Genomic DNA, 26,316 nt, shown 5'->3' with positions numbered 1-26,316 from the left:
GCTTCCTGGTCTTGGGCTGTGCTACAGGATTCTATACTTGTTCCAGCTATTTTACCACACTTCCTCCGGTTCAGATGGTTTTGAATCTTGAACGTCTGGACTACACTCCCGGGCAGATCCTTGGGCACGAGTTCTATGAATCCGAATCTAGGAGCTGTGGAGGATATTTAGCTGGACCTCCCATTTGGCTCAAATCCTCCTGCATCATCTACCTTATCTCACAACTTGCTCCTCGAACAACAATGAAAAACACTGTCTTTTCTTATGTTGAGGGACAAATAGGCTGGTACAGATAAAAGCTGGTAAATGTTGGGATATAACGAGGTTTTCTGAATAATGAAGCAGAGCGGTAAACCTCCTTTGGGAACTGAAGTTCACTACCCTAGCTCACTGAGGTACTACGAAACAGGGGTATGAGAAGATCATATGTACAAATATATTTGTCTTGCATTTATTTGCTTCTTTGACTACCAACCTGTTTATATTTGCAAAGCCTCAACATTCACTAGATTTGTTTGCAGTGTTAAAAAATTAAGGCACAATTAGTCACGGTTGAGTATTTAAACAGTATTTCATACAATAGAAGGGGGGTGACCTCAGATCTGTGGACTTCTGACTGACCTCAGAGTTCAGGCAATAGTACAAGCCCTGGGTCACTGTGCAGAACATGGTGAGGGAGGCGGGAGTGCTTTTGCCCCTAGCAGGGCAGGAATCGGTGCTCGGCAGCCATGCCTGGGCCTGTGTGGGTTCCACGTGCCTGCCCTTACACGTGGCCCACGTGGCTTCATCTCGCCCACAGGGTTTCACCAGTGACTAGACTGGGTCAAAGTCTTGCTGAAATCACTATATACAAGTTCAGTGTGACACTGTCAAAAGAGTAAACTATAATAGTAGGTAGTACGCGTAGAGGTGAATTTTACTATCAACTTCCAGACAAATCACATGTAAAAAGATGGAAATCTATTTATACAGAAGACTATCTTACAAATGGATGAAGTTACCTAGAAAATTAGAAACAGCAATTAAAATGAAGACAATCTCATTTTGGCTGTAAGTTTTTGGTAAATGCAAAAGGGAAATAGGACAGATTTCAAAGAATTCATTAATGAAGAATAATTATAAATTTATTTGCTAGAAACTTTTCTCTGGAATTAAAGTTGCATAGGAATTTTTTTAATCAACATTCTTGGGAAGGAGACATTGAGTGAGAGTGACTATCATCTTTCCGTTATCTTCCACAATTAAAATGGCCTTTAAAATATTAAGTACTTCATGTTGTATTAAAAAATCAACATATAAAAGCACAACAGGAGAGAAAAACATCACCCACAATTCTACCAAATTAAGATAATCACCATTAATATTTTGGTGGCCATTCTTTCATACATCCATATGTTCTCTCTCTCTCTCTCTCTCTCTCTCTCTCTCTCTCTCTCAATGGGATCATGAAAATTGTCCTTCAGAGTAGTTCTGACTGAAGGCACAGAAATAATACTCAAATGAACAACTGCAGTATCAACCTTCTACAAAGGCTAATGGGAGAAGGGTCGGCCTAAGACATGGATCTAAGATCTATGCTTAGACTGAGTCATGCAGGCTTTTATGCATGGAACTGAAGTATCATGGCCCCAGGTACTTTGATTTCTAAAAGGTAACACATCTAGTGAGCCTTCTCTAAAATATCTGATGCATGAACTGAGCACCTGGCAGATCCTGAGTGGCAGCAAGGTGACCATTAAATCACATCATGATTCTCTAAAAGTGCCCAGAGTGCCTCTATATGCTGTGACTGGTTTTTGCTCATTTGTGAAAGTTTTAAGAAGTGGACTTACACTACCATGGACTCTGATGGGGTCAGTATGAGAGTAAGCAAAAGAGGTGATTGTAGGTGAAATAACTCTTCCCTCCACACAGGTCTGAATCATAGGCACTTACTGAGCTCCTATGATTCTATACTGTTTCATGGAAGAAAATTAAAATCATTTGCCAAATGATAAAGGCAGATGGTCATCTCATTCACAGAACTTTGAAAGAATCTTGGTGGAACCATTAAGCTAACATTTATTGAGCACTTATTATGTACCAGGCACTGTGCTAAGCACTTTACATGCGAATTCACACAACCTAGGGTATGCTCCTACCATTATTCTTGTTTTCTCCATGACTAAAATGAGCCTCAGATAAATACAGCTGCCCAGGTCTCCCAAGCAAAAAATGGAAGAGCAAGGAGTCAAATCCAGGTTATGTCTCACTCTAGAGCCTGAGCAATTCACACTGTGCTATGTTGAAGTAAAACTGCATCAGGTGGGTTGGCCTATTGGATGACTGGCCACAACTACTTGCCTGAAGGCTGAAGAATGCCAACCAACCATGGCATCCTCCCAACGTGTCAGGGATGCCAAAGGGCCCTTCTTACAAGTATCCAGGCAATAGATCAGGTTAGAGATAATAAAATGATGTCATGGTAAGTGCAGGTTACTTGCCCATTTGTTTCTACAGTTGGACAAGGAGTGTTCAATTAAATCAATTACGTGAGCTTGGCTGGTTATGAATCAGTTAAAATGCCAGGACATAAGTGAGTGTGGAGAGCACGTGAATGCCACCTGTACTACTTTAGGTTCCTACTTGGGCTGTGTCCTAGGGCTACTCTCATTTCAAAAATTTTTTTCATGGATACTGGTAAAAGAAAGGACTAAAGAATACTTTACAATGCCCTAAATTTAAAACAAAACCAACAAAACCAAAAATAAAATAATAATAATAATAAAATAAACCTTTGTTTTATCTTATCCCCATGGAAAGCTACTTGGAAAATCACTGGATCCAAATGGGACTTAAGAGTAATCTAGCCTAATTTTGCCTAACTCTGAACAACCTCTAGCAGCCCCGACAAGTAACATGCAGCTTCTTCCTGCGTTCCTTGTCCTGGGCACTCCCCATGGCAAACCAGCTCACGGGGTAAGTAGCCTCACTGACAACTGTTCTTCCTCTTACAGAGATGAAATTTGCCTTCCTGTGACCTACCCCTTTGGTCCTCATTTTGCCCCATGGAAATACCGTATAAGCTTATTTTCTTTGCCCCCCTGACAATCTTCCTACTCTTTGGTAACAGTGGGTCTTCCCGATTGCTTCTTTCTTAGAGGCTAAACATCCAAGTCACTGTCCCTTGACTGTAGGCCAGGGTGCCAGTGTTCCACCAAAAGCTAAGTATGTAAGAATCCAGATCAAGTCTGGTGAGCACACAGTAAAGTGGGATTTTCCCGTCAATGATCAGGACATAAACATTCTTTGCACCCTATGACTGTGCTGGTTCCCCTGGAGTTTGCATTACACCGCTGCTGTACTCTAAGCATGTGGCTAACAAAAGCCCTTGGATCTTTTCTCGAGTGAGCTGTTGTTGCTGAGCAAGGTGACCTCCCGATCTGTGTTACTGACTAAAAATATATGGTCAAGAAATACACTTATTTTGCTAGGTATGGCGTCATCAGGATGTGAAACTAGTGGAAGCCAAATTTCACCATCTTTATGAAAATTACAGGGTTTCTTGGGATCATCTGGCACATGCAATCCAAAAAATAATTTGTTACTTACTCATTAGCATTCAAGCTAGCTGTGGCTCTGATGATCATGTAGCAGAGTGTGAGAGCACTGAGGAGGCCAAAACTGGCAATAATAAACCATTCTTCTGTTGACAAAGGAAAGGGAGGAAATCACTCTGGGGAGAAGGCTTAAGTCAAATCGATGTCAACATTTCCCTCAAATGCAACGAAGCAGACGTCAACGGAGGTGTAAGCCAAGACTGGCCCAAGGAAGTGAAGCAGGAGGTTTGCCAGAGAGCTACTAACTGGAGAAGGTTAGTGGAAGTAGTGTTGAAAAGCTGCAAGGGAGAAAGGAAAGCATGGCCCAAACATTTCTTCCAGTTAAGGTCCTGAGGTTTGTGAAGAGTGTGGCCACCAAAAAGTGTGCAGCAGAAATAATGCATATAAAATTGCACGTGGACACAGAGTTTTAAATGGCTACTTTAGATGACAATAAAGTGGACCAGCCATACTTCTATAACCTTTCCTTCTTCATTCTGTCACTTCTGCATGGTTGTGCCACTCATACGGAGTAGAGGTCCCAAAGGTCCTGTGGGTACTCCACGCAGTCCGCGGGCTGGCCTTCCGTGGCATTCAGGTCTACCTTCTTTTCTCTTAGGCACAGGTTTACTTACAGTCTTTATTTACAAAGGACATCTTATTGGTTCTCTCCTGGGAAGAACTACCCTTCATACTCCCGCCGGCGGGAAGCAAGCACTGGCTGCTTTGGCTGTGTCGAGCACAAGTAGGAAGGGAAGGTGACTCACAAGGTACCTGGCCCATCAAAGAGTTGGAAAAAAACCTCTGAAACACAGAACTCTAGGGTTTTTTTCTAGTCTTTCTCTAGATCCGGGAAGTCAGTTAATATTTTCCCTTCTTTTCAAAGTCTGTATGTCAAGGTAACGTCCCCGAAGTACTATTTACTGCTAACCTTGAAAATAACCTGAGAACCAATCTATAAAATATTTCCTAGTATATACACTAACTAGGGCTGGTTTAACAAGGTGGTACACAGCAAAGTCCCCTATGTATCTACAATAAGGCAGAGAGAAGACATTTATACTTGGAATGCCAAAGTTGGGTATGTAAAAGCTGTGTAGAATGTGAGGGTTTCTCAGTCTGGTTTCCATGAATCCTACATATGTACAAAATTGTGTGTGCCTAGGGATTTTTCTAGAAAAAGGTTATTATACTTTCACTGGATTTTAAAGGTGGTGATCTTCAAAACGTTAAGAACTGGTCTTCAGGATTGCCAGGATGATGAGTTTGTTCTAGAAGCGTTTCTTGGCCATCTTGATCTGTATTGTTACAATGCTTAGCAAACTCTTTGGTTTTTGGTTAACAGTGCAGCCACTGCTTCCTGGATTACAAATTCTTCATCAGTACAGTAAATTTATAAGGTTTTAATTTTAGTCCAAATGAACATTTAAGAACCCACACAAAATGCACCATCTTTACCTGCATGTATTTTAAGTTAGGAAAAATGTGTCCTGGCATTTAAAAAAATTCAGAGATGACTGGTCATCAGTACCAAGAAGCTTAACACAGAGTTATTTTTTTCTTCTTAGAGACCTTTGTACATGATAAGCAGACTAACTTTTGGAACTTCAGTGATGTCTGTGTTTCTGCATACTGAACATACCATCCATAGATGTGTGGCATTTCAGTTATAAAAACTAGTAACCAAAATGAAGCAGACCCCATCACAATGCCCGGTAGGTCCAGCAGTCTGCTGAGGCCGGAACCCCAGTGTGTATTTAGCACAGTGCCTTGCACAGTGGGTGCTGAGCGGGCGCACTGTAGCTGGTACGACACTACAGAGCTTTGAAGGCAAAGGAGAGGGAGCTTTGGTTTCGTTTAACCACATGAGTTTATTTATTCACATGTGTAAATTCCACTAATGGGGATTGATATGATATATGAAGTAACATTTTTTATCATCAAAATGGGAGATTCTGAAAGGACAGTTCTGCATAAAATATAGCAGGATCAGAACTTAATGTAGTAGTAGGTGCTCAATAAATGTCGATCAATGAAGGACCTACAAAAACTCATTAATAAACAAGGAACCTTTGTTTCCTTTATTGCTACTAGATCAGTTTTCAAAAATCTACACTATAAAACCTGAAAACACGAAAAGCTGTTGAAACACATCACGGGGGAAATGGTAAGAAATGAGTCAAGCTGTATCAAAGAATAGTTTTCCTTATTTTGTAACTGAATGAAGTCTCCCTAAGTTTAGACAGATGCTAGAACAAAACCTGGGGAGTCATTTGCTACTACTAAGTTTTGGTTGGTTAAAAACATGTGTCCTTCACTTGAAGAGACCACACGAGGCTTGCTATGTCAAGGGCAAATCTTTTGCAACAGCTTTATCTGGGCTATGGACCCCCTGAGTTAAGCAGGGCCCCATCAGCTTTAGGGCTCAAAGCTACAGGCAAGCAACAGCACGTACTGGAAAAGGCAGCACCAGAGTGGTGGCAAGGAATGGCGAAGGGCTGTTAGATGGAAAGATCACGTAGAGGATGGAACTGGAGGAGACAGCTGGCTTGTTACAGGGTGAATGTCCGCAAGGCCCACACACACGCCTGCCAGCCCACTCACACCGTACTGAGGCACGGCCATCAGAACACTCGGAGCACTGCTTTTCTTCCCATCAACGGCACAACAGTCAAGACGTTCATAATGAGCAAGAGCGTTTTTAAAGGCATATTACCCTTTGGCTTTTCTCCCACCTCATGTACCATGACACCAAAGAGGTAAGTGCCAAGACACCAAATGTCATAGAAAGTGTAAAATAAAGTAAGCGGCAGCCGGCTCAAGTTGCCCTAGAGTGGTTCATTTGTGTGTTCAAATCTGCACTAGTGTTTCACTCAGCTGCCTGCAACCTAGGAACCAGAGAGCACTGGTGCTCACGGTCACACAACACACCCAAGGTGACGCCCGAGGTCACATCCCAGCATGACCCTTGAAACTGCCCATCTGCAAAGCAACCATTTTGAAACTGGCTACTAAGACAAACCTCTGAACAACTACTTGTCAAATGGAAGCGATTCCCATTTATTATACACAAATACACAAGCTCCTTATTATAAACAAACTTTTGTCCTTCCAAATACCTGTTTCTTTCTCGGTTACAGACTAACCAACCGGCCCAGGAGATTGCCTCAACTGTCCTCCAGAGCAATCAGTGCACACCAAACAGCAGCAAATCTGCTCTGCACCCGGGCACAGGGCCCCACTTACTTGTTACTGCAATGTTGATCTCTCCCGTTCTCGGAGTGAGCTCCCCATCCTGAGGAAGAGGCGAGATCCCGGAAGTTCGAAGTGGCTCCAGGCCAAGGGAGTTGTCACTGGCGAGGTCACCTAGGGCTGATCTTCGGTTAACTGCTTGGGTTCTGGTGAGCCTTTCCATATCAAATGCTACGTTATCAGTACATGGCAAATTTGGCTGCAAAACATTTCCAGATTAAAAGTACTTATAAGAATAACAAATCTTTTAGAAAATTCTAAATGTTTGATACCCTGTTGAAAAGACTTCAAGTTTTTTTTCCGTGTGGTTTCCTCTCATTTCTTTCTCCACTTACCCTTTCTCACCCACAAGTTTTTCTGTAAAAGAAACAGATTTCTTCCCAGAAATTGGTGAAAAAGAAAACTAAAATCCACTGAAGAACCGAGAAAACCAGATACTTCATCTTTATGAAGAAATGACAACCTTTGGTGGACATGGCTCACGGGCACAGGGGTTGTTCAATACGCTACAAAGCTGACAAACATTTAAAATGTGTCGCTTTGGCTCTTCCATCAATGTGGAGTGAGAGCAAATGACATAAAATACTGCTTTCATCCTATTAACTTCTCTGTAATGGCATTTATCTGGCAGTCAGTTTTTAAACGTCTCCTACCTTTAAACACAAGGAAAGCATCCAACCAAGAGCAGATCAACCCTGAAAAGACCTTGAATCGTGAGTAAGGGATCTGTTTCACAATCTAAGAATCTAACCCTGAAGGAGAGTTACAGAGCTGCCTTGGGGCCAAAGCCTACCAACTAAAACATGGATATGAGAATCTTCTGATGTAACAATACGGATACTCGGTTTCCCTAGCAACCTTCAGTTCTTGTAGCAGATAGCACGTCAGAGGCAGAGCTGGGAAGGATGGCTGAGAGAAGCTGAAGTATAGAGAAGTGACAGCTGACCAAACCCAGAACAATGGCTTCTCAGCCAGGAGAACGCTGTTCTAGATCACCCCAGAGCCTAAGTACAAAAAATGACAGCACAGTGCAATAACTGATGCTTATAATGATACCCACTCAGAAGAGGTTTATTACGGCCTTTATATTTAAAACCATGGTAGCCTGTAATAGATTTTAGAAGGGTTTCATTAAAAAACAGAAGGGAAAATATTAGTACTTCAAAAAATAGGACTTAAAAGAAAAACCAAACCAAACCACCACCAAGGCTAGAGGCAATGAAAGGAGATTAAGTTAATCCTTCCCAAAGTATCTGCCACATGTCAGGTATTGTGGAAGATGCTCTATGTTAAACTCCTCAAAAGGAGTGGGTTTTGTTCCCCAGGAGACGTCTGGCGACGTCTGGAGACATTCTGATCACGTGACCGGTGTGTTGTGCCACTAGCATTCAGGCATAGCCAGAGGGGCTGCTAGGAACCGAACAGTGCACAGGACGAACCCCCACTGATGGAATTATCTGGTGGTGCTGAGGTAGAGGAACCCTATGTTAAACGATGTCACTGATGTGATCGCTGCAGATGGGAAGATACAAGGGGTCATCACTGCCCAACGGGACTGTTAAGCTGTCATCTGATAGCGGATTTTGAATACGACTGCTTGGATGTGCTTTGGGCTGCAAGGCTACCATGAGGAATTCTTTCGGTGGGCCAAACTCAACTTTTGGTTCTTAAGGAAATCACTCATCCACTCTTTCCTGAGACCAGAGAGTACTTTGTTTTCCTCCAAAAAGCATTAATTGTGGACATATACTTCTCTTAAGGCAGTCTCCACGATCCTCAGTCAGTGCTGAAGTTGTCTGCACAGAACCGGCACCGCCCACCACCACTACTGGCAACTGACCAAGGCACGCAGGGGAGCAAAGCCAGATCCAAGGGGAAGGAATGTAAGTGAGGACATGTGATGCTGAATGAAGAAAAAATTACTGCATAGTCTATATTCTACTCCTTAAAACAAAATAGTGGAGTGCAAGAAAACCCCATCCATCTCTCCTATGGCGGTACTTTACCACAATCCAGCACCCACAGAAAAGCACGCTTGCCAGTGGACTAGCTCAGTCCTTTATCATCTTTTCTGGGACTTCCCCAAGGTGGCCTGGACTTTAAGTACTCTGGGAGAAAGGCACTGCAAGCCGGGGTTCTCTCGTGAGATGTGACCATCCCGCTTGTGCTACGTTAGGCTGCACTTGGAGAGGACACCACATGGACGCAGTAACAAAATAAGAAACATACCACAATTCCCAGGGCTTTCAAAATATTAAGTTTGCACATTGGACAGGTACAGTGTTCACTAAGCCAGGGATCCACGCAGGATTTGTGGAAAACATGCCTGGAAAAAATGGGAGACTTGTATCACAAATTACATGCTAAACAACTATTAGACCAAAAGAAATGGAATTTTTAGTCAGTTTCTCCTCCTTTTCCGACACATTGGCAAGTCCCAAGAGACAAATATTGGGGATGTACTAATACACGGCTGGCAGAAAATCTCCTGAATCCAATCTGGATGACGAGAACTGTAAGTAGTATTTGGCAGTTCGGTCTTTTTATTTCACCATTTGAGGAAACTTAGGATATTTATTATGAATGAAGAAGACAAACTATACTTTATTAATCAGTTATGTTTTCTGTAACAGCTAAAGTAGAAAAACGCAAACTCAAGAAGATATGAAACAAGAGTCATATGAAGTTTTCTGCAAAACTATGAATTAGTTTCATGGAACTCAGTTTAAATGTCACTTAAAACATTTTTACTTGTTTTTTAAATTAAAAATTCTTTTTAAATGTTCATTTTTTGAAAGAGCAAGTGGGGGAGGTGCAGAAAGGGGGAGGGAATCCCAAGCAGGCTCTGGGCTGTCAGTGCGAGGCCCGACACAGGGCTCGATTCCACAATTTTGGGATCACAACCTGAGCTGAAACCAAGAGTCAAGATGCTTAACTGACTCAGCCACCCAGGAGCCCCTTTAATTTTTTTTTTTTTTTTTTTTTTTTAGAGAGAGATGTACGCACCAGGGGAGAGGAACAGAGGGAGGTGGGGAGAAAGAGACAGATTCTCAAGCAGGCTCCACACTCAGCAAAGAGCCAGACATGGGGCTTGATCGCATGACCATGGGATCATGACCTGAGCCCAAATCAAGAGCTGGATGCTCAACACACTGAGCTATCCAGGTGCCCCTAAAACATTATTTAAAAAGACTTCTAAGCAATCTATGCTAAATGTATGTAAAGGCTGAAGGGTGGCTGGGAATATTCTGGGGACAACTGCACCTAAGAATTAGGTAACACTGAGCCAGAAGTTTTCAGTGGAAATGTTTTGGGGAGAGAGAGGATGGGTGATTTGCTCTTGCTCAGGAGGGTGGAAGTCACATCCTAGCAACTGAAGCTAAGTCAGTTGTGGAGAGTTTAGCATTCTTAGAAAAGGGACGTTGCACCTTTTGGAAGTGAGAGAACACTTTGAGGGAGCTGTGGAAATCATTTCTCAAGTTCAAGTACTCCCCATGGCAGCTCTCAGAGGTTGAAATGAAGCCACACAGAAGTCCCAGAGTCCTGGCCAAACAGGGAAAGAGGCAGATGTTGGGACCTCTGCCCAGCACCTTGAAAGAGGCAGATTCAAGCACCTTTGGAGTAACTATACGTGGAGTCTTGGGATAAAAGAAATGTTAAGAAAGATATCAAATTGAAACATGGTATGCCTTTAAAACTTTGTCAATTTATATGTGGCTTATAGTTATATATAGCTGTTCAAAAAATTGCAGTTTTGATTAAAAAAAAAAGAGGTCTAAAGAACTCACTGCTTTAACTGGGATTTGGAAGAAACATTCATACCTACAGCTTCAATATGAACAACATGTGTGTGCCCACCTGCTGCCACTTGGTGACCGTGCACTCAATTACTTTGGGTAAGAATAATGATCATGAAGTCTGAATTTATCCATCTCGTGGGAAGCCTGCAGATAAAGCAATGAACTAGAACCTCATCATCCCTGGAGGCTTTTATTTAAACCTGCAGGTTTCTACTTAAGGGGTTAAAGTCACCAAACCATAGGGGAGCTTGAAATTCATTTACAACACACAAGGCCTTGTCATGTCTGCTTCTTGTTCCTTTTATTCTCATGTGAGAATGCTCCAAGAGTGCTCCCACCCACAGGGCCCCCCCAGGTGGGTGTTTTAAGAGCTGGTGTTTGCTGTAGTCTGGCAGAGACTAGAACAAGGGTTCTAATCTTTCTGGGGATTCAGATCCCTTCAGGTTGGCTAAGTGACAGATCCTCCCCCTTACAAGGGTGCATCTGCCTAACCCCTGGCCTACAGACCTCTGAGGGTTTGGTTAGCATTGGGTAGAGGTGGGTGGCTGGGAGCGGTGCTTGAGGCCAGTTCTGCGATGGACTTTGGGCAGTTGGCAGGTGACAGGAGAGCTGAGGTTGTGTGACCTCCGTGGGGGGAGGGCGCTGACTTTAGCCAGCTGTTTGTGGGGACCTTGGTTTCAGCAAGCAGCAGAGGCCTGGGGGCAAATGGTGGTTTGCTCTCCCTCTTCCCTGTCACCTCCCTGTCACCTTTTTCTTAACCTACTGTCACCCCCCTTCTTTCCGTTTTTCTTAACCTACTGCCTTTCTTTTTTATCACTGGTTGTTCAGAAAGAATAAAAGTTATAATCCCATATTTAATTTTTAAGGCTCCATGAGCTGAGTATTCTCTGCTTATCTGTTCCTTTAGTTATAAATGCATTTTCTTATGCATTTTTTTTCTTATGTTGGACCTTACAGGTTTGTAGATGCAAAAGAAAGTGTCTCTCCAGCCCCCCTTGGGTACTGTAATGGACAACAAAGACTAACTGGGTCTTCAGGGACAAACTGAGAATGTCTCCCTTTCCTAGCTAACTCAAAATCCGAAAAAAAAATTTTTTTTCTTAAAACAAACAAAAAACTTTTCCTTTTGACTATGTGTCTAACCCATGGCTCTCCTACTCTTGACCCCCACCCCAGTCCGCCACCTGCCCCCTCCCTCCTTTGACAGATTTCCCAACAGCTGAGTTCCTGTACCTCCCCTGGAGCGAGATGGGGAGATGGCCAGCCTGGTTCCCTCAGCATTTCCCTCTCATCTGAACACAGCCGGGCAGCTTTCCTGTTCCCCTGGGGCCCCCTGACCCCAACCCCCTTGGGGTCGCTGCTGGAATCTCAGTGAGTAACTGACCTGTGCTCCTTCTTTCCCTCATCACCCATGTCCTTACCCTCTTGCTTCACTGCTGCACCAAGCTCAGCCTGGTGGCCTCCCCCTTCTTCCCAGACACAGTTCTGCTGCTACAGTGTGTGGAGCCTTCCTGACTCCGCTGTGTGGCCAGCAAGCCACAGAGGTGGAGTAGGGAGGGGGGCAGGGAAGGAAGGCAAGCTCTACCTTGTGAGGCTGTTTGGAGCAGTATGCAACAAACTGTTGTGGAATACTTAGAAAAGCACCAATGGCGTGCAAAGGAAAGGTACTATTAAACATACACTCAGGCAAAGTTAATGGTAACATTTCACATGACAGAACGAGTGAGTGGGCCTCAGGTGCTGGCACGCCCAGCACCTGTGACCTCGGACTAGCTTGCACGTGTACCACGGACGTCTCACCGGGCGGCAGCTGGGGCCAACCAGACTTTGAGAAGAAGCCCTTTGAGAGACTCGAGTAGTCAAAGTACACACACACAGAAGCATTCAGGACAGAGAGGTGGATAGGGACAGGGATGGAAGGCAGGTAATGGGCTGAGGAATAGGGAACCATGGGAAGGACATGCTTCTATTCTTAGAAGAAATACCTTGGGGTACAGAATGCAGAATTTATGGAACACGAAAGGAACAAAACCAGCAGAACTGCACTGCATACGGTGTCCGCCCCCTTTCCTCCTTCCCGAACCAACACAAACTAGAGAGAGTAGAACGATGGCTAGGGGTGGGGTGAGGAGTGCACACTAAAGGGGAGTTGTTTGCACAGCTCTGCAGACTCTTGGTGCCATGTAAGAACCTGACAAATATAAAAGGACCTGGGATTACTAAAGGTCAGAGATGAGAACTCTCCCCCCTCGCTGGGCCTGGCAGCAGACGCTATGCAAACAGGCGCTCCTTCGAGGTGGGGCACCACAGCGATGCACCCCTCTTAGCACCCAAAGTGGCATCTCGGACACATGTTTATCCAAGCTGCAGCACTCCACTTCTGAAAAGTATTTTTAACCACTAAAAAATTTTGTGGCTGACCTTTAAATCAGAGGTCTAAATAAGGCGGTAGTCTCTAGGGCATGCTGGCGAACATCCTAGATGATCAGCCGTAATCAACTGACACAAGCAGGAGGCCCCAGAGCAATGCCAACCACCATCTGTTCGCAGTAAATGAACGTGACAGAGGACGAAAAGTAAAGGTCATGCACCAAAAAGCCAGCAATCCATGAGGGCACTGCTATCGACAGACAGAAAGTTCAGTCTGCAGACAGGCTGGTTGAAAATCAAGGATGGACAGAAACAAAGGCACCTAGGTTTTCTTTTTCCCTTACTCAGGTGAAGAAGGTTACAGCGAGCACAGATCCTTCCCTAAATCTGGGGGTGAGGGGAGGGGCTGCAGGGCGGTATTTGGAGACAGATTAAGAAACTGCTGCAGGAAGTGCTTGCTTATGTCGAGATGCCAGGGATAGAAAGAACAAAACCTGGCAGGAGCAGACAGTCTACAGAGCAAGGTCCCTGAGGAAGGGAAGGGGCACATCGGAACAAGGGGGTCCTCCTCCACCCAGACAGGAGGGGACGCTGCAGGCGTGGCTGGGAGGCAGGTGCACATGAAAGCTTGCTGTCAGGCAGCTGAGAATTTCAGTATCTAACAACCATTATTTCTTCCGTGGAGGTGATGAGGAAGCTCTCCAGCAAGAGTGAGGAACAAAGGGATGAGCTGAGGTGTTTAAAGGAGACAGAACACACTTAGAAGTGTGGCTGTGAGGAATGAGAAGAGCTGACCGGGAAAGGGAAAGGCTCTAGGCAGCACCCTGGGCCCAGTTGGGGGTCTGCCTGGAGTCCCACAGGAGGCAGGGAGGTACCAGTGCCACTTGGCAACGAGGGCTCAAGGGAGATGCTCGGTCTCAAAGACCTACAGGTGAGAGAGGAAGGGCAGGGCGTCCCAGGCTGAGGGAACAGAGTAGGCAGGGGCACAGGCCAGAAGCAACTTGAAAGTACTCTAGAGGAGCCCACCGGAAACCAGAAGCTTAGACAAGATTTGAAGTGAAGATGGGTATGTGAGCGAGGTCATCCTGTAAGGTCCGTGGTTCTCAACTGCTGACATCTGTGGTTGTCACAACTGTGTGTGGGGTGCTACCGGCATCTAGTGGGTGGAGCCTGGGATCCTGCTAAATATCCCACAATGCACAGGGCAGCCTCCCCCACCCCTCCACACCAGCCCCAAATGTCAACAGTGCCAAGGCTCGGAAACCTGGCTCCAGGTGAAAAGTTGTCAATTCTGGTCCCACAAAACGTTGCTCAATGTGCAAAGTTGATTTTTACTGTACATGAGAATTATGCTATTGTTACCGTTTTGGTAAGGTGAATGGTTCTGCCAAGCATGTTGTGTGACACAGCTTAGAGAAAGCTACAACTTATTGAGGCTTAAGAAGTAAGCGGTACAGACACCAACCTGCTCCAAGGCAAAAGGGGAGCTCTGATATACAGGCAGTGGGCATGTCTAGTCCAGACAAGGACCCAGCATGGAAGACAGCTGACTGAGGGAGCAGTGCCCTAACTACGTGTACAGGGAAGTGTTGCTAACCGTTGCCAAAATTTTAATACTCAAAAGCAGACCATGGACACAAAGGGTGAGAACCAGTTCTCTGGTGGCAGGAGCAGCCACAGGGATGGCTAAGAGCAGGCCGAGCTCTAGACTCTGATGGAGGGCATGCAGTTTCAGCATTGCTCAGGCACCTATTCAAAACCACACACCTGGGCTCCGTGATGTTTCTAAATGTTCCCCACTGATTCCAACACAGAGTCAGGTCTGGAAAGCACTGAATGAAGTTAAGAAAAAGGAGGACTAAGAACAAAATGCTGGAAAAGCCAATGCTTAAGGGGGCGGGGGGGGCATGGGGAGCAAGTTTCTGGAGTAATCCATCTTTGGCCAAGGCTCCCCTGAGGAAGACACCCTCTCATCAGTAATAAGCATGAATGGCTTTAGAGGCCTTTTGTGCTTACGTCCAGATGGTTCCTCTGGAGGAGGGACCCTGGCCTGAAATATGAAGATGGAATTTGGCTTCTTCCTGGTGATTCTAGTGTCAGAAGAAATCTGTGCATGTAAAAACATTTTTAAAAAGCAGCTGAGAGATGATAATGTTTTATAATGTACCTACTAATCTTTTTCCTGGTTTGTACTTGGATGTGTCTTTCCTTCAGCCTCATGTGACCAATGATGACAGGTGAAGGAAATCTAATTATATAATTACACAATTTAGTTTTCTATAGGACAGTTTTGTAGATTATCCTTTGTATGTAAACTAGACTGACCTGACTTCCAGACTCTGGTTTTCTGTTTCAGCATATGGAATTATTCTTGAGTTTAGGATTAAAAAAAAACAAACAAACCCACAGATCTTTCTGGGTTCAAAATAGCCTCATGGAGACAAATACTGACATTTATCTTATTTGCTCCCATGTTCCGTGTTATTAGAAGGTCAGGGTCAAGTAGCGTGTGTTTTAAGAGAAGGGAGAAGGAAGAGGAAAAGTCCTCGATTTTCAGCGATTTTGTATTTTTCCAATCAACACTCAGAATTGTGCGTCTTACTGTTTTACAATCCCTAGCTTGAGATGGCGCTGTGGCAAAAATCAACATGCTTCCAAAGAACATCTGCTCTTTTTAGAGAGTGCCACAATACAGGCCTCTTTCTGGAGGGAGGTATGTGGCCCCAGGTGTGGAGTGCCAACATTCAAGGCTGACCTTTACTTGGACTCTGCCATTTCTGGATTGTGTGGCCTTGGCATCCACTAGGAACGTCACTGTCCTTCACTGTATGATGGGGAGAAAAGCACTGACCCTCTCCCAGGACAGCAAATTCTGAGAGCACAGAGCAGAGTGACTGGCCTGGAGCAGGCACACAGCACCCAGCAGTCCCCCACTGCTTGGGGGAAGCATCTGTCCAAGCCCCACAGTTCTGGTTTCCACCGCCAAGTGAGCGTCACTGAGCCTTCGTCGGAGGGCCTAGTGATGTGCTCACATTTAATAGGGAGAGGAACAAGTGGCTGGTTTTGAAACCCATAAAAGTCACAGAGTTAAAAATTCTTGACCCTGGGGCACCTGGGTGCTCAGTGGGTTAAGGGTCTGGCTCTTTGTTTCAGCTTACGTCATGATCTCAGTTTTGTGCGTTTGAGTCCCGTGTTAGGCTCTGTGCTGGCAGCGTGGAGCCTGCTTGGGATTCTCTCTCTCACCCTCTCTCTGCTCCTCCCCGACTTGCACTGTCTCTGTCTCTCTCAAAATAAACAAACAGACTTAAAAACATACTTTAAAAATTCTTGACCTTAATGCTCTTAGGCTATGATGTGTCCAGATGTTTTTTCCCCTTGTGTTTCTCAAGGCAGAGAAGTCCGTGCAGTCTGTGCTGAGGCAGCACGGCCTGCTGCCGGCCACAAGAGCCATGGGTAAGGTGGCTCTCAAAAGCCAGTAGGATAACCACTCTGAAAGGGACACATGCAAACCACGTTAGGATTAGTCCTTTTTAAGCCAAGAAACCTGACATACTTGCAGGGGAGAATCCGGACAACATCATTCTGCTTATAGCTCTCAATGCAGACTGCGCAGTGATCAAAGTCTGGGTCTGTTTCCTGCAATGAAAAGCACAGGCACAAAAGTCACATGCTAAAACTAAAGATACACCTAAATAGAGGAGATACAATCCCACTAAGAACTCTCCTGTGGCAACTATGGTAAGCAAGTGATTGTGAAAAGTTATGAACAATTTTAATGTGTTTTCATTTGCTTACCTGTATTGACCCAAATTGCATCTCAACCACTCTTTGTTTTTAAACTATGTTGTAACAGTTAATACTACTTCTGTTTGTGAAGTGTCTCAGAAGTCAAAAAAAACAAGGTTCAAATCCACTATTACCTTGGACCATCCTCTTACTCCCCCTCCTCCCACTGCTGCAGCACTGTTCTGGTCCAGGTCACTGCACACCTTCCACAATGTGCATCTTCATCAGAAGGGTCGTGTGACCACATGTCTAAGTACAGGCAGAAAGGACAGTGAGCCCCCAAAAGACAAAGCCCCAAGGACGGGAGCTGGTCACAGATTTGGGGTAGAGCATGGTCATGGCCCAACTCATTACTGGGTCTTTATTAAGGGTCAGGAAGAGTCAGCAGGTGTCTGGTCATGAGGTTAACTGGCTTCCTTCCTCATCTGTGCTGGAAAATGGATTCCCCTGAGTTAGCATTTCCAGGAGCCCAAGCCAGGAAGGGTGAGACACTTTGCTGTGTCGTGGCCACTTGGACTGAAACTCAGTGGGACAACACTTGGTAGGTCTAGGAGGTACAAACTAGGAAGAGGTGTTGTTCTGAATAAGGAAAGATTGTTTTGTGTTAGCCTGAAGGACACAGTAGGGAGGGACAGGCTACACCAGCTCCAGGGAATTTTAGATTAATGTGGCTGCTGGGCCAAGAAAGCATTCATAGGGGTGACCACTCCTCTGGGGTTGGAGGGCAGCTGTTTTGATGCTGCTGTTATTTTCTGCAATGAAAAACTGGATATGGTGATGTCAAGGTGGTGGGAATAAAAATGAGTGAAGTCCAGAAAGTAGTGAAACTAAGGAGGATGGAAACTCATCTGAAATTATCCTCCCAGAGCTGTTTGCTAAAATGTGCCAGGGGGTAGGGCAGAAAACAGTTTGGGATTTACGCCTTTAGAGATGCAACTTTTTCATTTTAGATAACTGAGTACATTGGATGTAGGGTCTAACACCAGGTTGCTACTTTGTCCTTATAGAGCAGAAGCGGGCTCCACGTAACTGGAGACCTGACTGGGGAATTGTTGTCAGCAGCTCTCAGCCACAGCCTCAGTCACTGCTCTTCTCATTCAGTCCCCAAGCCGAGGGCTCAACCCTGACACACTGTGGTCTTCCTTCCACCAGTCTAGCCTGCCATACAGAAAGCACCTTGCGAATGACACTCCTTCGAGATGTGGGCCTCCAGCTCTCTGTTTAACTGGCGAAGGGCTAAGCAAAGGAGGTGCGGCCAGGTTTCAGGAAGCATAGGGAGGAGAATGTTTATTCTTGGCCACTGAGTGTACCAACGGACCCATTAATTAGCATTCTTCCCGAAAGTATCCCTGGTTGCGGCAGGAGAAAGCTCCGTGGAACACTACAGCTGGGGTAACTAATTGTAAGTAGACCAAGGAAGCTGATAATGGCAGGAGCACCGAAAAGTCCAGGAAAGTCGAAAACAGCATGGAGGGCCTTCAAAGGAGGCATGCTAAGTGTAAGAATTCAAGGGGAGGTTAGTTTAAAATAAAGCAGGGGTTTACCTGGAGAAAAGGAATCACCTAACAAACGAGACACAGATGATTAGGATGTATTCTCTCCCACCAATCGAAAGCAAAACTACTTTATTATTTTCACAGTATTAAGGTTATTTCACTACTATACCTTGTCACCCTTTTTTACTGTTCTTGTTGTCAATTTGCTGATGGCTTTCTTAGCGGCATCTCCAAGACGACGCTATGAAAATTACAAAGAGAAACAGACTTTAAATGCAAGATCTCTGGATAAGGTGTTCTTTGTTTTTTTTTTAAAGGTTTTATTTATTTTGAGTGTCTGGGGCACCGGGGTGGCTCAGTCAGTTAAGCTTCCGACTTAATTCAGATCATGATCTCACAGTTTGTGGGTTCAAACTCCACGTCAGGCTCTGTGCTAACAGCTCAGAGCCTGGAGCCTGCTTCAGATTCTGTGTCTTCCCCGCTCCCCCCCCACCAGTCCCCGCCCCACCCCAGTCCCTCTCCTGCCTGTACTGTCTCTCAAAAATGAATAAATGTTAAACAAAATACATACATTTTTGACAGTGTGCAAGTGGGGCAAGGGCAGAGAGAGGGACAGAGGATCTGAAGCAGGCTCTGCACTGTCAGCATGGAACCTGATGTGGGGCTTGAACTCATGAACGGCGAGATTGACCTGAGCCGAAGTTGGACACTCAACCAACTGAGCCACTCAGGCGCCCCTCTGGATTACGTTCTTGATTTTAAAATAATTAAATATACAGTCCCTGTTATCTTAGAACATTCTCCATGTCATATCATAGGAAATGGATTCTAAAAAGGCAGTTAAAAAATGTAAAAAACTGGCATTTTCCTCACAGATTCAGCATTCTGAATTGAATTAATGAATTATTCTGGTTGAATAATGAAAAAAGTGTGTAATAATGAAAAAAACCAGGTGTCCTACTCACTACTGTATTCTATATTTAATAAACCTTTGCAATATTACAGCATTATTGAAATCTACTTCTTGTACAGGTCACAGCACTACTACTGTTCTAACAGCTTTCCTATTCAGCTTCAAGGACGATTAGATGTATACATAAGCTGTCTTAGTAAAAGGAACCTCCGATGCGCCCGAAAATGCTTATCACGTTGTCAGGCACAGTGGAAGAGAGGTGGTCACGGGCTCTCCTTCTGTCTCTGCTACTACAATGCTCCATGATCTTAGGAAGGTGTGTTTATCTTTCCAGGTTTGGGTTGTCTGAACAGGTTAAGTTACGGAATCTCAAAGGCTGGATTTAGCCAACATTTTGCCAGACGCTGCTAGCCCTGCTAGATACCAAGGACCTACAGGTGGAAAGACTGTGCACTCCTAATCTTGAAAAGTTAACCGAACTGAGGAACAGACCAGTCAACACATTTTAACTGAATGTTGTACAGCAGGGCATGCCCGAGTAGGGAGGCAGCACAAAGGGGGGTGGGGGCGGGGGCAGCCTAACGCAGGTGGGTGGGACAGGGCAGGGGAGGCAGGTCAGGGAAGGGCTTGAGGACAGGATGCCTGAGCTGAGACTTGGAACACTCATGGGAAGTAATTTGATAAGAAAAAGCACAGGGGTAGGAGGGGGAACTCCTAGACAAAGGAATGATCTAATAAAGATAAAGAGGTGTGAAACACAGGAAGGTGAAGGAAATTATCATTTGCTAGGACTAGGAGGAGCATATATTTTATTGTGCAAATGAGAATGTTTTGAGAGTCAGAGGGCCCTACCAATAATCACCTGGGGATAGGAGGTACAGACAGGCACACGGGGATAGGTGGCCACTACACACAAGCAAATCCTGAACTGTGGGAAGAGGCAGATGCTGAGGGTGAAGGAGGTTGGTGGGAGCTAGAAGAGAGGACCCTGATTTTATATCCGGAGGATTACAAAAAAATATTAGAAACATAAAAAATTTAGGGAAATTAAAAAAAACACACAAAAGAATTCAATGAACCATATGCATTATGTATCCACATGTAGCTTCAATGATCAATATTTTACCTATATTCTTCATCTGTCCCCTCCTCTTTACTGTGCTAGGGGACTTCAAAGCCTATCACAAGCATGGTATCATTTCCCCCACAACATCTTCACTCTGACAGGACTTTCGTTTGGTGCCACTGTCTTACCTAACAAAATTAACACTAATTAATCAACATTATCAAATACTCAGACCTTACTACAATATCCCCAGTTGTTTCCAGGATGTCTTTATATAGTTGGCTTGTCTGACTCGGAATACAAAGTCCAAACATTGCATTTGGTTGCTGTTCCCCTCAAGTCTTTCCTAATCTGTATAATGTATGTATCTTTAGCATTATGGAAACAGAACTGACTTAAACCGCATGTTTAATGTTTATTAATTTTTGAAAGACACAGAGAGTGCGAGCTGGGGAGGGTCAGAGAGAGAGGGAGACACAATCTGAAGCAAGCTCTAGGCTCTGAGCTGTCAGCACAGAACCCGATGTGGGGCTCAAACCCACAAACTGAGAGATCATGACCTGAGCCAATGTCAGACACTTAACCAAGCCACTCAGGCGCCCAAAACTGCATGTTTAAAGTGTACAATTTGAGGTTTTGACATGGCCCTTGAAAGCATCACTACCATCAAGACAGCATCCCTCATCCCCCAATTTCTTTATGCCTCTTCCTAATCCCTTCTTCCTGCCACCATTCCACCCATCCACTTTTTGCTTTTTTCAGAGTTTTACACAAACACAATACAGTATTACAGCATGTACTATTCTGCACGAAGTTTCTTTTACTAGGCACAATTATCTTAAGACTAAGCCGTGATGTTGAGGCACCTGGGTGGCTCAGTCATTTAAGCGTCCGACTCTTGGTTTTGGCTCAGGTTATGATCTCACAGTTTGTGAGTGCAAGCCCCACAGTGGGCTCCATGTTGATAGTGCAGAGCTGGCTTGGGATTCTCTCTCCACCACCCTCTCAGCCCCTCCCCGGACTTGTTTGCAAGTGCACGCACTCTCAAAAATAAGTAACAAATTAATGCATATTGTTGCATGTATCAATAGTTCATTGCTTTCTTAGGCCATGAAGTATCCCATTACACAGATTATACCACCATGTATTTATTTTTTTACCTGTTGATGGAACTTTTGTATTGTTTCCCAGCTTTTGGCTTCAATGAACAAAGCTGAAAACCACTTTATTTACTTGTACAAATCTTTGTAAAGACCTGTGCTTTCTTTTCTCTGGGGTAAATACTTACAAAGGAGGGAAGACCAGCTAGTATGGTGGGTGTGTTTGGCTTTTCAACAGGCTGCCAAAGTGCTTTCCAATGTGAGTGGACCATTTTATGTTTCCGTAAGTTGTGTATGAAAATCCCGGTTCCTCCACATCCTCACCAACACTTGGTATGGCCAGTTTTTTTCATTTGATTGTGATCACTCTAAGAGGTGTGTAGTGGTTATCTCAATGTGGTTTAAATTTGCATTTCCCTAAGACTAATGGCAGAGAGCATTTTTTCAGGTACCTCTTTGCCATGTGCATATCTTCTCTGGTGAAGTGTCTGAATCTTTTGCCCATTTTTCTACTGAGTTGCTCTCTTATTGACTTGAGAGAGTATTTTGCATATTCTAATCACAATTCCGTTTGTATATATCTTCTGTCACTCTGTGGCATATGTTTCATTTTTTAAAAAATGTTTATTTATTTTTGAGAGATAGAGTGCGAGCAGGGGAGGGGCAGGAAGAGAGGGAGACACAGAATCCGAAGCAGGCTCTAGGCTCTGAGCTGTCAGCACAGAGCCCAACATGGGGCTTGAACTCATGAACTGTGAGATCACAACCTGAGCTGAGAAGTCAGACACTTAACTGACTGAGCCACACAGGTGTTCCTGTGGCATAAGTTTTTAATTTTGATGGTCAGTTTATCAATTTTTCATTTGTGGACTATATTCTGGTGTCATATCTAAGCAATTTTTGTCTAAGCCAAGGTTATAAGACTTTCCCTTATTTTCTTTTCTACAAGTTTTATTGTTTTAGGTTTTGTATGTAAGCCTCTGATCCATATTGAGTTAATTCTGTATATGGTGTGAGGTACTGATCATGGTGGTTTTTGGGTTTTTTTTTGCATATGCTACCCAGTTCTTCCAGCACCAATTGTTGAAAGGGCTGCTCTTTCTCCACAAAATTGCCTTTGTACATCTGGCAAAAACCACCTGCCCATAAATGTGTGGGACTGTGTCTGAACACTATTTTGTATCATTTATCTATCATTAAGTAAATATCACAATCATTAATTTCTTGTAGTGCTTTGTGAGAACAAATTTGAAATCACGTGGTGTTACACTTCCAACTTCTTTTCCAACTTCCTTTTGGTTGTTCTTGACCCAGGGCACTCCCATAAGAATTTTAGGTTAAGCTTGTCAATTTCTATAAAAAAAGTTATTTGGGATTTACATTATGATTGACTGCACTGAATGCACAGATCAATATGGAAAGAAGTGACATCTTAATAGTATTGAGTCTTCCCTTGAACAATGTATCTCTCTCCATCTACTTAGTTCTTACTTAATTTCTCTCAGCAATATTTTATAGTATTCCCTGTACAGGTCTTGCACATCTTTTGTCAGATCTCTAATAATTTCCTGTTGATTCTATTGTGTTTAATGCTAATGAAAATTGTACTTAAAAAAATTCAATTCTCATTTACTGCTTGTAGAGAAATAAAGTTGATTTTTGTATATTGATATTGTACCTCTCAACCTTGCTAACACCCATTTATTAGTTCCAGAAACCTTTTTACAGACTCTATCAAATTTTTTACAGACACTAATGTGCTTTGTGAATGAAGATGGCTTTACTTATTCATTTTTAATTTTTTTAATGTTTATTTTTGAGAGAGAGAGAGATTGAGCAGGGGAAGGGCAGAAAGAGAGAGGGGGAGACAGAATCTGAAGCAGGCTCCAGGGTCTGAGCTGTCAGCACAGAGCCCAACATGGGGCTTGAACTCATGAACTGTGAGATCACGACCTGAGCCGAAGTCAGATGCTTAACCGACTGAGCCAGCCAGGTGCCCCTACTTTTCATTTCTAATACAGGTACCTTTTATTTCTTTTCTTTATTCCTTGCTGTACTGGTTAGAACTTCTGGTACAATGTGGAAATAAAATTCATCAGAGCACAAATCTCTCTATTGTTCCTAATCTTAAAAAGCATTTGATCTTTCATCATTTAGTATGATGGTATAGCTGCTAGTTTTCCTTGGATGCCCTCACCAGTTTAAGAAGTTACCTTTAATGCCCCGTTTGCAAAAAGTTTTATAATTGGGAAGGGATGTTTGATTTTGGCAAATGTATTTTCCTCCATCTACTGAAACATATGGTTTTCTTTTCTTATTCTTTTGTTTGTTTGTTAAAATGGTAAATTACATTGGTTAATTTCTTAATGTTAAAACAGCCTTGCATTCTTGGGATCAATACCACCTGGTCATGATGAATTATCCTGTTTACCCATTATTGGGTATGATTTGCTAAAATTTCTTTAGAATTTTTACATTTTTGTTCAAGAGGGATTCTGGTCTGTAGTTTTCTGTTTTGTAATGTGTTTATCTTGTTTTGGTATCAGGAAGATGCTGGCTATATTTAAAATATGGAGTTCCTGCCTTTTCAATTTTCTAGAGTTTATATATTTCTTCCTTAAATGTCTGACAGAACTTACCAGAAACCACCTGCCTGGAGATTTTTTTTTTTAAGGTTTTAATCGCACTTTTTTTTAAAGGTTTTAAGCGCACAAGTGCACTTTCCTGATAGACACAGGGCTATTTATCTTTTTATCTCACATGTGCTCTGGTCATTAGTGTCTTTCATGCAATTTGTCCATTTCATAGAAGGTGTCAAATTTATTGCCATAGAAATATTCATAACATTCACTGGTTATCCTTATAATCTGTAGTGATGTCACTGCTCTCATTTTTGATATTGCTAATTTGTGCCTTCTCTCTTTTCCTCCTGATCAATTTGGCCAGAGGCTTATCAATTTTATTGATTTTCTCTTAGAGCCATTATTTTCTGTTTTCTAATTCACTGACTGCTGCTCTGATCTTTTGTTACTTCCTTTCTTCTGCTTACTTTGGATTTAATTTGCTCCTTTCCCCCCAGTTTTTTTTTTTAATTTTTAAAAGTTTATTTATTTTGAGAGAGACAGAGACAGCATGAGTTGGGGAGAGGCAGAGGGAGAGGAGACAGAGAATCCCAAGCAAGCCCCATGCTGCCAGTGCAGAGCCCAACGTGGGGCTTAAACTGTGAGATCATGATCTGAGCTGAAACCAAGATGCTTAACTGACAGCCACTCAGGTGCCCCTCCCCCAGTTTCTTAAGGCATCAGCTGAGAGTATTAATTTCAGAACTTTCGTCTTCTCTAATATAAAGTACAGCTTTAGTGGAACTTTCAAAATTCTGATATTCTGCGTTTTCATTTTCATTCAGTTCAAATGATTCTCGAATTTCTCTTTTATCTCATGGGTTATTTAAAAGTAAGTTAGTTTCTAAATATTTGAGTTTTTCAAAGATTTTTCTGTTATTGATGTCTCCATTTAATTCCAAGTGGTCGGAGAGCATATTTTGTTGGACTCGAATCCTGTTAAATCTATTGAGACTTGTTTTATGGCTTAGAGTACACGTCAAAAGAATGTGTATTTTGCTTTTGTTGGATGGATTGTTCTTTAAATGTCAACCAGGCTGAATTAGTTATGTTTAAATCTTTTATATGCGCACTGATTTTCTATCCACTTGTTCCTTTAATTACTGAGGGAGGGGTGCTGAAATTCGGACTATAACTGCAGGTCTGTCTACTTCTCACTGCAGCATCCTGTTAGTTTTCACTCCATGTTATTCTGAAGCTTTCTCAGTAGGAGCACCAGTGTTTGGGGGCCATGTCTTCTTACCAATCGACTGATTTATGATTAAGAAGTGACTTTTATCCCTGGCAGTAGCTTTGCTCTGAAATACTAATCTACTTTATCTTGATTTGTGATCTGTTTTTCATTCTTTTGACCTATTTGTATTTTTATATTTGAAGTAGGTTACTTGTAGGCATCATATGGTTAGGTCCTACTTTTTTTTTATCCAATCTGTTAATCTCTGCTTTTAATGGAGGTGTTTAGACCACATACGTTTAATGCGATTATTGTTATGGTTATGATTAAGTCCATCATCTTGGTATTTCTTTTGTCCCATCTGTTCTTTATTCCTTTTTTCAGTCTTCTTTTGGATCGAGTATACTTTTCTTTTTGAAAATTGCGTTAAAATGTATATAACATAGGGGTGCCTGGGTGGCTCACTTGGTTAAGTGTCTGACTGTTGGTTTTGGTTCAGGTCACGATGTCACGGTATGTGAGTTCAAGCCCTGTGTCAGGCTCTGTGCTGAGTGTGGAGCCTGCTTGGGATTCTCTCCCCTCCTCTCTCTGCTACTTTCCCGCTCACACTCTCTCAATAAACATCACACACACACGTACATATGGCATAAAATTTGCACCTTTTAAGTGTATAGCTCAGTGGTACTAAATACATTTATGCTGTTGTGCAGCCACCACCACCACCCATTCCCATAACTCTTGTGAATCTGAAACTCTACAACCATGAAATAACTCTATGTTCACCACTCCCTCCCAGCCATTGGGAGCTGCTATTCTACTTTTTGTCTTTACAATTTTGCCTATTCTAAGTACCTCATATTAGTGGAACCATACAGTATTTGTCTTTCTGTGACTGGTTTGTTTCATTTAGCCTTATGTCTTCCAGGTTCACCCATGTTGTAGCATATTTTCCTTTTTAACGCTAATGATATTCTGTTGTATGCATATACCACATTTGTTTATCCATTCATCTGTCAATGGACACTTGGGTTGCTTCCATGTTTCAGCTATTGTGAAGAATGATGCTATAAATATGGGTGTACAAATATCTCTTACAGACCCTGCTTTCATTTTTTTGGGGGGGGGGATACCCAGAAGTGGAATGCTGGGTCATGGGGTAA

General features: G+C 43.3%; 1 protein-coding gene across 3 annotated transcripts in view; it reads right to left on the bottom strand.

The window, feature by feature from the left end:
* The window catches only part of RNF130 (ring finger protein 130), a 135,255-nt gene that overhangs the window by 30,674 nt on the left and 78,265 nt on the right, over nt 1–26,316 (bottom strand). For 2 of the 3 annotated variants that reach the window (XM_027076944.2, XM_027076945.2), the window contains exons 4-7: nt 18,452–18,523; nt 16,554–16,636; nt 9,060–9,156; nt 6,825–7,029 (exon numbers count right to left, since the gene is read on the bottom strand). In XM_027076944.2, the coding sequence (XP_026932745.2) occupies nt 6,825–7,029; nt 9,060–9,156; nt 16,554–16,636; nt 18,452–18,523 (457 nt within the window). Of the gene's footprint in view, nt 1–3,591; nt 3,686–6,824; nt 7,030–9,059; nt 9,157–16,553; nt 16,637–18,451; nt 18,524–26,316 lie in introns of all 3 variants that reach the window. The other variant, XM_027076943.2, reaches the window with a different exon arrangement.

Source organism: Acinonyx jubatus, chromosome A1 (genome assembly GCF_027475565.1).
Source record: "Acinonyx jubatus isolate Ajub_Pintada_27869175 chromosome A1, VMU_Ajub_asm_v1.0, whole genome shotgun sequence".
Classification (NCBI taxonomy): Eukaryota; Metazoa; Chordata; class Mammalia; order Carnivora; family Felidae; genus Acinonyx; species Acinonyx jubatus.
This window is presented reverse-complemented; position numbering and strand designations above follow the sequence as displayed.